General features: G+C 45.9%; 1 protein-coding gene across 1 annotated transcript in view; it reads left to right on the top strand.

Annotated features, from left to right (window-relative positions):
* The window catches only part of LOC120053692 (paralemmin-1-like), a 69,679-nt gene that overhangs the window by 22,991 nt on the left and 33,276 nt on the right, over nt 1-13,412 (top strand). Inside the window, exons 2-3 of the mRNA XM_039000881.1 lie at nt 3,647-3,692; nt 11,477-11,557. Of these exons, the coding sequence (XP_038856809.1) occupies nt 3,647-3,692; nt 11,477-11,557 (127 nt within the window). The remainder of the gene's footprint in view (nt 1-3,646; nt 3,693-11,476; nt 11,558-13,412) is intronic.

Below are 13,412 nucleotides of genomic sequence, written 5' to 3' on the forward strand. Positions count from 1 at the left end.
GACTATTAACCATACACACATTACTATTAACCGTACACGCATGACTATTAACCATACACACATGACTACATGACTATTAACCATACACACATGACTATTAACCATACACACATGACTATTAACCATACACGCATGACTATTAACCATACACACATGACTATTAACCATACACGCATGACTATTAACCGTACACGCATGACTATTGACCATACACGCATGAATATTAACCGTACACGCATGACTATTAACCGTACACGCATGACTATTAACCGTACACGCATGACTATTAACCGTACACGCATGACTATTAACCGTACACGCATGACTATTAACCGTACACGCATGACTATTAACCGTACACGCATGACTATTAACCGTACACGCATGACTATTAACCGTACACGCATGACTATTAACCGTACACGCATGACTATTAACCGTACACGCATGACTATTAACCGTACACGCATGACTATTAACCGTACACGCATGACTATTAACCGTACACGCATGACTATTAACCGTACACGCATGACTATTAACCGTACACGCATGACTATTAACCGTACACGCATGACTATTAACCGTACACGCATGACTATTAACCATACACGCATGACTATTAACCATACACACATGACTATTAACCATACACACATGACTATTAACCACGCATGAATATTAACCATACACACATGACTATTAACCGTACATGCATGACTATTAACCGTACACGCATGACTATTAACCGTACACGCATGACTATTAACCGTACACGCATGACTATTAACCATACACACATGACTATTAACCACTCATGAATATTAACCATACACGCATGACTACATGACTATTAACCGTACACACATGACTATTAACCATACACACATGACTATTAACCACGCATGAATATTAACCATACACGCATGACTACATGACTATTAACCATACACACATGACTACATGACTATTAACCGTACACACATGACTATTAACCATACACACATGACTATTAACCGTACACGCATGACTATTAACCATACACACATGACTATTAACCACGCATGAATATTAACCATACACGCATGACTACATGACTATTAACCATACACACATGACTACATGACTATTAACCGTACACACATGACTATTAACCATACACACATGACTACATGACTATTAACCGTACACACACTATTAACCGTACACACATGACTATTAACCGTACACGCATGACTATTAACCATACACGCATGACTATTAACCGTACACGCATGACTATTAACCGTACACGCATGACTATTAACCATACACGCATGACTATTAACCGTACACGCATGAATATTAACCACGCATGACTATTAACCATACACGCATGAATATTAACCACGCATGAATATTAACCACGCATGAATATTAACCACGCATGAATATTAACCACGCATGAATATTAACCATACACACATGAATATTAACCACGCATGAATATTAACCACGCATGAATATTAACCACGCATGAATATTAACCACGCATGAATATTAACCACGCATGAATATTAACCATACACGCATGAATATTAACCATACACGCATGAATATTAACCACGCATGAATATTAACCACGCATGAATATTAACCACGCATGAATATTAACCACGCATGAATATTAACCATACACACATGAATATTAACCACACATGAATATTAACCACGCATGAATATTAACCACGCATGAATATTAACCACGCATGAATATTAACCACGCATGAATATTAACCATACACGCATGAATATTAACCATACACGCATGAATATTAACCACGCATGAATATTAACCACGCATGAATATTAACCACGCATGAATATTAACCACGCATGAATATTAACCATACACACATGAATATTAACCACGCATGAATATTAACCACGCATGAATATTAACCACGCATGAATATTAACCACGCATGAATATTAACCATACACGCATGAATATTAACCATAGACGCATGACTATTAACCGTACACACATGACTATTAACCATACACGCATGACTATTAACCGTACACACATGACTATTAACCGTACACGCATGACTATTAACCGTACACGCATGACTATTAACCGTACACGCATGAATATTAACCGTACACGCATGAATATTAACCATAGACGCATGAATATTAACCATACACACATGAATATTAACCAAGCATGAATATTAACCACGCATGAATATTAACCACGCATGAATATTAACCATACACGCATGAATATTAACCACGCATGAATATTAACCGTACACACATGACTATTAAACATTCACGCATGAATATTAACCATACACATATGACTGAGTGTATCTATGAAATAATGTGTGTAGGAAAGCTAAGCAGCCATGGGACTGATCTGCAAATGTTCTGAATTCCTTGGGTGTGAAAGTTCTGAATTAATCCGATATGAAAGTTCTGAATTCCTCAGGTATGAATGTTCTGAATTCCTCGGGTGTGAAAGTTCTGAATTAATCCGATATGAAAGTTCTGAATTCCTCAGGTATAAAAGTTCTGAATTCATCATGTGTGAACGTTCTGAATTCCTCAGGTATGAACGTTCTGAATTCCTCAGGTATGAATGTTCTGAATTCCTCAGGAATGAATGTTCTGAATTCCTCAGGAATGAATGTTCTGAATTCCTCAGGTAGATAAATTCTGAATTCCTCAGGTATGAATGTTCTGAATTCCTCAGGAATGAATGTTCTGAATTCCTCAGGAATGAATGTTCTGAATTCCTCAGGTAGATAAATTCTGAATTCCTCAGGTATGAATGTTCTGAATTCCTCAGGAATTAATGTTCTGAATTCCTCAGGAATGAATGTTCTGAATTCCTCAGGAATGAATGTTCTGAATTCCTCAGGTAGATAAATTCTGAATTCCTCAGGTATGAAAGCATAGATGCATACATGTGTTTCCTTTCTAGTAAAATGCTTGACCGGCGGGAATGGGATTTTACAGCTATCAATGGATGAAATACAGATCGCTCTCTTTCTCACTCACTCACTCACTCACTCACTCTCTCTCTCTCTGGTGTATGTGTCTCTGTGTGTGAAGGAGAGATTTTTCTACAATCCTAAATACCTAGGCTCTATCATTTCTGCAGTGTGTGTATCATGATTTGCTTGTTCTTTTGATTTATGAAGTGTCACTGACTGGCATTAATTTGACTGTGCTTTGGCAACATGGGGCTACTCCTGTGCATTTGTAATCAAAAGAGAGAGAAGGAGAGGGAGTGAGATGCTTGTTAATGTCTGTTTGTGAAATTAATTTAATAGTTTGTAATTAAGGTAACCATGGGTAGAAGAAACGTAACTTGGCCTTACCCATACTTCTCAACATCAACATGTTTGAAATGCAAAGAGACCCATAGTATCTAAGACCACAAACCTATTAGACTGGCTGTGTCTTCAGAATGTTGTCTTCACGGCCAATTGTCTTGTGGGTTTCTTGTTAACCGTGTTTAACATCCTCTCTTTCTCTCTCTTTCTCTCTCTTTCTCTTTCTCTCTTTCACTTTCTCTTTCTCTTTCTCTCTCTCTCTCTCTCTTTCTCTCTCTCTCTCAATTCAATTTCAATTGTCTCTCTCTTTCTGGCAGGATGTCTGAGGGGCTGTCACAGCAGGAGAGAATCCAGGCTATAGCGGTAAGTGATGAGATCATCATGCCACATGTGTTACACTGTTACACTCTCACCCTCAAAACACTTTCTATACAGTACAATCTACACAGATTGACATACTCCGACATTACTGAGCAGGGAAACGATTGCAGCACCTAATATGCTTGTATACAGTAGTAGATGGACTGGTTTGGGTTTGATGGATTTTATTGGAGATTTCCTCATCCACTTTCATTTACATCTTGAGCTTTCCGAGGGTGTTCCATGAGCGTTTTGCGCATTCATCTTTTGCGGCTTTAATCATTCATTCTTACCAACTGGGAAGGAGAATTAAAACCTTTCATTCCTAAGCCCGTGTCTTTTAGCCCCAAACTCTCTTTCTCCTCTCCTCTATCTTGCTCTCCTTCTACCAAGCTTTCGCTATGTCTTTATCTGCCCTACACACACACACACACACACACACACACACACACACACACACACACACACACACACACACACACACACACACACACACACACACACACACACACACACACACACAATTATATTTAAAGATTCTGCCTTATTCTATCTCTGCCTGGATGGAGAGAGAGGAGAGAGGTACTCACATGCCTCCATCTCTAGACTCCATCTCTACCTCCATCTCTACCTCCATCTGTACCTCCCCCTTCCTCTACCCACCCTTTTCACTCTCTCTCTACCCCTCTCCCTACCTCTCTTTCTCCCTCCATCTCTCTCTCTCTGTCTCCTTCTCTCATTCTTTCAATTTAATTTGTACCGTTTTTAATAATGCTGCATGAACAAAACCTACAGACAGACCTAGCCAAGGCCAGTGCTGCAGACTGCAGTTTAAATGCGCACTGTAAATAAAAAAGCTAACAAACACTCACTTCCAATACCCTCAACTCCCCTCCCCTCTCTTTCTATAACGATAGTCAAATAATTGAGCTTATTCTGCCCATATGGTAATTGAACCCACTACCGTAGTGTTATAACTCTGCACTATAACCAACTGAGCCAGCCATCTTTAACCTTTTATTTAACTAAGCAAGTCAGTTAAGAACAAATTCTTATTTAAAATGACAGCCTACCCTGGTGAACATTGTCATTTTGGCTCACTCAGGGAAGAACTGATCCGAGATCGGATTGTAGCGTGAATAAGAAATATCTCACTTTCTGAAAAGTTACAGTTGGATTCCTAGCTTACCTTGTCAAAAGCTGTGCAGTGGCAGCTCTATGCAGAGTGAAGAGAGGGAGTGTAACGGCGTTCCTCCTCCTCTTCATCCGAAAAGGAGGAGTATTGATTTGACCAAACTGCAGCGTTGTAGTTCGACATAATATTTATTAAACAAAACAGAAAACACGACGAACACGAAACACTTGAATTTACAAAATAACAAACGCAGTCAACAGACCTGGACACGAACTTACATATAACGTGAAGAACGCAATAACAGGAAAACTGACTACATAAAACGAACGAACAAACAAAACCGAAAACAGTCCCGTGTGGCGTAACATACACTTACACAGACACAGGAGACAACCACCCACACCAAACAGTGTGAAAACACCTACCTTAATATGACTCTCAATCAGAGGAAATGAAAACCACCTGCCTCTAATTGAGAGCCATATCAGGTCACCCTTAAACCAACATAGAAACAGAAAACATAGACTGCCCACCCAAACTCACGTCCTGACCAACTAACACATACAAAACTAACAGAAAACAGGTCAGGAACGTGACATAACCCCCCCCTCAAGGTGCGAACTCCGGGCGCACCAGCACAAAGTCTAGGGGAGGGTCTGGGTGGGCATCTGACCACGGTGGTGGCTCAGGCTCTGGGCGAGGTCCCCACCCCACCATAGTCAATCCCAGCTTACGTCTCCCCCTTAGAATGACCACCCTCATCTTACACCCACTTAATTTTAATGGTAACCTTAATATAAGGGGCAGCACCGGGACAAGGGGCAGCACCGGGATAAGGTAGCTCAGGACAGAGATATAGCACAGGACAGAGAGGTAGGTCAGGATAGAGGGGCAACTCCGGACTGAAGGGCAGCTCCGGACAGAGAGACAGCTCTGGACTGAGGGGCAGTTCTGGATAAATGGCCGCTCTGGGCTGAGGGGCAGCTCATGACTGGCTGACGGCTCTGGACGCTCATGGCTGGCTGACGGCTCTGGACGCTCATGGCTGGCTGACGGCTCTGGACGCTCATGGCTGGCTGACGGCTCTGGACGCTCATGGCTGGCTGACGGCTCTGGACGCTCATGGCTGGCTGACGGCTCTGGACGCTCATGGCTGGCTGACGGCTCTGGACGCTCATGGCTGGCTGACGGCTCTGGACGCTCATGGCTCGCTGACGGCTCTGGCAGATCCTGTCTGGTTGGCGGCTCTGGCAGATCCTGTCTGGTTGGCGGCTCTGGCAGATCCTGTCTGGTTGGCGGCTCTGGCAGATCCTGTCTGGTTGGCGGCTCTGGCAGATCCTGTCTGGTTGGCGGCTCTGGCAGATCCTGTCTGGTTGGCGGCTCTGGCAGATCCTGACTGACGAATGGCTCTAGCGGCTCCTGACTGACTAACGGCTCTGACGGCTCGGGACAGACGGGCGGCTCAGACGGCGCTGGGGAGACGGATGGCTCAGACGGCGCTGGGGAGACGGATGGCTCAGACGGCGCTGCGGAGACGGATGGCTCAGACGGCGCTGCGGAGACGGATGGCTCAGATGGCGCTGCGGAGACGGATGGCTCTGGCTGATCCTGTCTGGCGGAAGGCTTTGGCTGCTCCTGTCTGGCGGAAGGCTCTAGCGGCTCCTGTCTGGCGGAAGGCTCTAGCGGCTCCTGTCTGGCGGAAGGCTCTGTAGGCTCATGGCAGACGGGCGGCTTTGCAGGCTCATGGCAGACGGGCGGCTTTGAAGGCTCAATACAGACGGGCAGTTCATGCGGCGCTTGGCAGACGGACAGTTCAGGCGCCGTTGGGCAGACGGCAGACTCTGGCCGGCTGAGACGCACTGTAGGCCTGGTGCGTGGTGCCGGAACTGGAGGCACCGGACTGGAGACACGCACTTCAAGCCTAGTGCGGGGAGCAGGGACAGGGCACACTGACCTCTCGAAGCGCACTATAGGCCTGGTGCGTGGTACCGGCACTGGTGGCACCGGACTGAGTGCACGCACATCAGGACGAGTACGGGGAGAAGGAACAGTGCGTACAGGGCTCTGGAGACGCACAGGAGGCTTAGTGCGTGGTGCCGGAACTGGAGGCACTGGGCTGGAGACACGCACCATAGGGAGAGTGCGTGGAGGAGGAACAGGGCTCTGGAAACGCACTGGAAGCCTGGTGCGTGGTGTAGGCACTGGTGGTACTGGGCTGGGGCGGGGAGGTGGCGCCGGAAATACCGGACCGTGCAGGCGTACTGGCTCCCTTGAGCACTGAGCCTGCCCAACCTTACCTGGTTGAATGCTCCCCGTCGCCCGACCAGTGCGGGGAGGTGGAATAACCCGCACCGGGCTATGTAGGCGAACCGGGGACACCATGCGTAAGGCTGGTGCCATGTAAGCCGGCCCAAGGAGACTTACTGGTGGCCAGATATGTAGAGCCGGCTTCATGGCACTTGGCTCAATGCTCAATCTAGCCCTACCAGTGCGGGGAGGTGGAATAACCCGCACCGGGCTATGCACACGTACAGGAGACACCGTGCGCTCTACTGCGTAACACGGTGTCTGCCCGTACTCCCGCTCTCCACGGTTAGCCTGGGAAGTGGGCGCAGGTCTCCTACCTGCCCTTGGCCCACTACCTCTTAGCCCCCCCCCAATAAATTTTTGGGGTTTCTTCTCGGGCTTCCTTGCTAGCCGCGTACCTTCATATCTCCGGTCTTGAGCTTGATTCTCCGGCTTCCAGCCACGTCTCCTTGCTGCCTCCTCATATCGCCGCCTCTCTGCTTTCGCTGCCTCCAGCTCAGCTTTGGGACGGCGATATTCTCCCGGCTGTGCCCATGGACCTTTTCCATCCAGCTCGTCCTCCCAAGTCCAGTAGTCCTGTGTATTCCACTGCTCGAACATATGCTGCTTGGTTCTAATTTGGTGGGTGGTTCTGTAACGGCGTTCCTCCTCCTCTTCATCCGAAAAGGAGGAGTATTGATTTGACCAAACTGCAGCGTTGTAGTTCGACATAATATTTATTAAACAAAACAGAAAACACGACGAACACGAAACACTTGAGAATTTACAAAATAACAAACGCAGTCAACAGACCTGGACACGAACTTACATATAACGTGAAGAACGCAATAACAGGAAAACTGACTACATAAAACGAACGAACAAACAAAACCGAAAACAGTCCCGTGTGGCGTAACATACACTTACACAGACACAGGAGACAACCACCCACACCAAACAGTGTGAAAACACCTACCTTAATATGACTCTCAATCAGAGGAAATGAAAACCACCTGCCTCTAATTGAGAGCCATATCAGGTCACCCTTAAACCAACATAGAAACAGAAAACATAGACTGCCCACCCAAACTCACGTCCTGACCAACTAACACATACAAAACTAACAGAAAACAGGTCAGGAACGTGACAGGGAGGAAATACATGCATTTTCATACTGTGCTAAAAAAACTGAGGGGAACAGAGACATAGACAGATGTGGAGAAAACAATCACAGACAGGGCCAGCTTATCCAACACAGAGCAAAGATGGATAGAACGAGGCGTTGGCTATCACACTGGCATGTGAAAGGCTCAGCCAATAACTTATTACCTTACCCCCCCACCCCCCAATGTCCCCCTACTCCCCAGTGTTCCCCCACTCTCCAGTGTCCCCCCCACCCCCCAGTGTCCCCCACCCCCAATAGGCTGATAGTTTCAACCATATTGCTCACACCTATACAATTAATCTCTGATCAACAAGTGCCTGGGTTTAAGGGCAAGTGGATTGTCTTTGATTGGGTTTTAGTTGGCAGGCTTGTGAACTGTATTTCTATGGCTTGGCGCTGGCTTGTAGCTGGCTTGTAGCTGGCTTGGAGCTGGCTTGGAGCTGGCTTGGAGCTGGCTTGGAGCTGACTTGTCTGGAGACAGAGCAGAGAGGAAGTCATGTAGAGTATGGCCAGATCTTTTAAACATAATACCCTGCCACCAGTTGTGATTGGTGCTGTTTAAATTTAAGGAAGATACATTGTTTTATGAAAATGGCCTTATTTCTATTACAGCATGTTGGATGACTGTCATTCATATTCCATTCTCCCAGCTCAATGTAACATCGATTGGTTTAGGCTACTACATGATACTCACATTTTCCCTGTACCCATCATGAGGTTGTTACAACCTAGCATATGAATGAAAGTTCCTCTGTCCAGTGTCTGTGTTATTTTGCCCATCTTAATCTTTTCTTTTTATTGGCCAGTCTGAGATATGGCTTTTTCTTTGCAACTCTGCCTAGAAGGCCAGCATCCCGGAGTCGCCTCTTCACTGTTGACGCTGAGACTGGTGTTTTGCGGGTACTATTTAATGAAGCTGCCAGTTGAGAACTTGTGAGCCATCTGTTTCTCAAACTAGACACTCGAATGTACTTGTCCTCTTGCTCAGTTGTGCACCGGGGCCTCACACTCCTCTTTCTATTCTGGTTAGAGCCAGTTTGCGTGGTTCTGTGAAGGGAGTAGTACACAGCGTTGTACGAGATCTTGAGTTTCTTGGCAATTTCTCGCATGGAATAGCCTTCATTTCTCAGAACAAGAATAGACTGATGAGTTTCAGAATAAATTCCTTTGTTCTGGCCATTTGAGCCTGTAATCGAACCCACAAATGCTGATGCTCCAGATACTCAACTATTTTAAAGAAGGCCAGTTTTATTGCTTCTTTAATCAGAACAACAGTTTTCAGCTGTGCTAGCATAATTGCAAAAGGCTTTTCTAATGATCAATTAGCCTTTTAAAACGATAAACTTGGATTAGCTAACACAACGTGCCATTGGAACACAGAAGTGATGGTTGCTGATAATGGGCCTCTGTACGCCTATGTAGATATTCCATTAAAAATCAGCAGTTTCCAGCTACAATAGTCATTTACAACATTAACAATATCTGCATTGTATTTCTGATCAATTTGATGTTATTTTAACGGACAAAAAATGTGCTTTTCTTTCAAAAACAAGGACATTCCTAAGTGACCCCAAACTTTTGAACGGGAGTGAGTTTAGTATAGTTTTATCCAAAAAGCCAAACTTTTTAAAATGATTCACTGTTTTTATTTGATTAAATTCACTGAGTAGGATGGTCCTCCCCTTCCTCCTCCTCGGAGCCTCCTTTTCCTGGCACAATGAGAAATGCACGGCTCATTGTGTGCGTGTGTATGTGTGTGTTGTTGTGGAGGAAGAACATTTTGGAAGTGGGCTGCTCATTTGATTGTGACATGGATCCGGCCTCTGACAAGCTTCTTAAATTCCAGCCCCTTGTATCGCGCTTGAACAGCCTGGGATATACAGTAAGTGCAAGTTGGTGGTACTGATATTTGTCAGTCTCGGCCACGTACATAGGCTTACGGTATGTGGCCTTCAGATGGCACGCCTGTCTCAGACTATGGCAAAGTAACCGGCAAGGTACTGCTCTGTTTCAGCCGTTAAGGGCAGCCTAGCTGTGTGGACAAGGTGCTTTTTGTATCCTTATGTGTCCTTGTATCGCAGAACTTTTAAATGTTTGAATCTGTCTTGATGTTATATGATTGGTGGATTCAAATAAAGTATTTAAAATGTGTGTGTGTGTGTGTGTGTGTGTGTGTGTGTGTGTGTGTGTGTGTGTGTGTGTGTGTGTGTGTGTGTGTGTGTGTGTGTGTGTGTGCTTGCGTCTATCTGTTCATGTGTGTGCGTGTGTGTTTGGGAGGTTGAATATAAGGACTTGAATAAGTCCAAGTCATCTTGGGGCATAAGAGAGTCACGCAATGTGTTCCTATAACCTCAAGTAAACCATTTCTATCCAGCAAACCTTCTGTATACTCAACATAGAGCACATATTGATTTAGATTAGTCACCTTATCCAGCACTGTATGAAGTTCAGCCTAGAATGCCCTTTCAAACAACTCTTTCATATCAAAATACCAAGCCTGAAGGAGGGACACTGTGACACAGCACATGTCAAAGTATGTAACTGTTGAACAGGACAGCTCTTTAGGAGGAGAGTGTCTATGGTTTCTTCTGTACTTACTAGAGTGGAATGGCCTAGTAAATCTTATCTCTGTAGTTGGCCACTACAGCCACAGGGTCTGTGTCAGGAGTGTAGCTCTTCTAACAGACCTTTCATTTCTCTATTGCTATGATCTGTGGTAAATTGTATTTACTGAGGAGATTGAATGGACAGTCTGTACAGTAGCCTCTCTGTAACTACACGCGAGAATAAAAAGTATTCTTGTATATTTCTGTACACACTTGAATATGGTTAGTACTGGTCTTTAGTAGATGAAAGTTTGAATTTTTTAGTTTTTATTCCAGCTGAGGAGTCCAAGACACAAACAAATGAGGCCAAATATCAGTTGCACTGGGCATTTAGTGCCGTAATGGACCATTCACTGATTACTCACTGTTATGTCACTGTTTACTAGAAAACAGAGACGATCCTACTGTTGCTGGCACTATGCCCCAATCCACTGAGCAACAGGAACCTACAGGGGTAGAACAGGTTGCCAATGTTTCTTAGGGTGATCATATCATCTCTACTCTGCCCAATGCATCCTCTTTACCTTGACTGTCTTTCCTCAAACTGACTGTCTTCTACCCTGATATTGACAGTGTTTTCCTTATGCACCAACAGGAGAAGAGGAAGAGGCAGACAGAGGTCGAGAACAAGAAGAGGCAACTGGAAGATGACAGGAGACAGCTTTCACATCTCAAGGTAAGAAGGGGGACCAGGGACATGATTGGACACTGGGGGAAGGGAGGCACTGAGGGGTGGGGGACACTGGGGGGTGGGGGACACTGGGAGGTAGGGGGACACTGAGGGGGACTGGGGAGACACTGAGTGGTGGGGGGACACGGGGGGGGACTGGGGAGACACTGAGTGGTGGGGGGACACGGGGGGGAACTGGGGGTTGGGGGACGCTGGGGGGGACACTGAGGGGTGGGGAGACACTGGGGGTTGAGGGGACACTGAGGGGGGACACTGAGGGTAGGGGACAGTTATGTGAGCTTCACATTACAATGGAATTGAGTGCAGGAGCATTGAAAAGTTCAGTTTTATTTGAACTCTGGAAAACAAATGTCTTGGTCGTCTATTTCTACCTCTTGTATCACTTAAATATCAGAGAGTCATGCTCTGGTACTTCATGCTCTGGTACTTCATGCTCTGGTACTTCATGCTCTGGTACTTCATGCTCTGGTACTTCATGCTCTGGTACTTCATGCTCTGGTACTTCATGCTCTGGTACTTCATGCTCTGGTACTTCATGCTCTGGTACTTCATGCTCTGGTACTTCATGCTCTGGTACGTCATTCTCTGGTACGTCATTCTCTGGTACGTCATGCTCTGGTACTTCATGCTCTGGTACTTCATTCTCTGGTACGTCATTCTCTGGTACGTCATGCTCTGGTACGTCATTCTCTGGTACGTCATTCTCTGGTACGTCATGCTCTGGTACGTCATGCTCTGGTACGTCATGCTCTGGTACGTCATGTTCTGGTACGTCATGCTCTGGTACGTCATTCTCTGGTACGTCATTCTCTGGTACGTCATGCTCTGGTACTTCATGCTCTGGTACTTCATGCTCTGGTACTTCATGCTCTGGTACTTCATGCTCTGGTACGTCATTCTCTGGTATGTCATGCTCTGGTACGTCATGCTCTGGTACTTCATGCTCTGGTACGTCATGCTCTGGTACGTCATGCTCTGGTACGTCATGCTCTGGTACCTTCATTCTCTGGTACGTCACGCTCTGGTACTTCACGCTCTGGTACGTCACTCTCTGGTACGTCACTCTCTGGTACGTCACTCTCTGGTACGTCACTCTCTGGTACGTCACTCTCTGGTACGTCCCGCTCTGGTACGTCATGCTCTGGTACGTCATGCTCTGGTAATTCATGCTCTGGTACTTCATGCTCTGGTACGTCACGCTCTGGTACGTCACGCTCTGGTACTTCACGCTCTGGTACGTCATTCTCTGGTACGTCATTCTCTGGTACGTCATGCTCTGGTACTTCATGCTCTGGTACGTCATGCTCTGGTACGTCATGCTCTGGTACGTCATGTTCTGGTACGTCATGCTCTGGTACGTCATTCTCTGGTACGTCACTCTCTGGTACGTCACTCTCTGGTACGTCACTCTCTGGTACGTCACTCTCTGGTACGTCACTCTCTGGTACGTCACTCTCTGGTACGTCCCGCTCTGGTACGTCATGCTCTGGTACGTCATGCTCTGGTAATTCATGCTCTGGTACTTCATGCTCTGGTACGTCACGCTCTGGTACGTCACGCTCTGGTACTTCACGCTCTGGTACGTCACTCTCTGGTACGTCATTCTCTGGTACGTCATTCTCTGGTACGTCATGCTCTGGTACTTCATGCTCTGGTACGTCATGCTCTGATACGTCATGCTCTGGTACGTCATTCTCTGGTACGTCATGCTCTGGTACGTCATTCTCTGGTACGTCATGCTCTGGTACGTCATGCTCTGGTACGTCATGCTCTGGTACGTCATGCTCTGGTAAGTCATTCTCTGGTACTTCATGCTCTGGTACGTCACGCTCTGGTACGT

This window comes from Salvelinus namaycush, chromosome 9 (assembly GCF_016432855.1).
Source record: "Salvelinus namaycush isolate Seneca chromosome 9, SaNama_1.0, whole genome shotgun sequence".
Classification (NCBI taxonomy): Eukaryota; Metazoa; Chordata; class Actinopteri; order Salmoniformes; family Salmonidae; genus Salvelinus; species Salvelinus namaycush.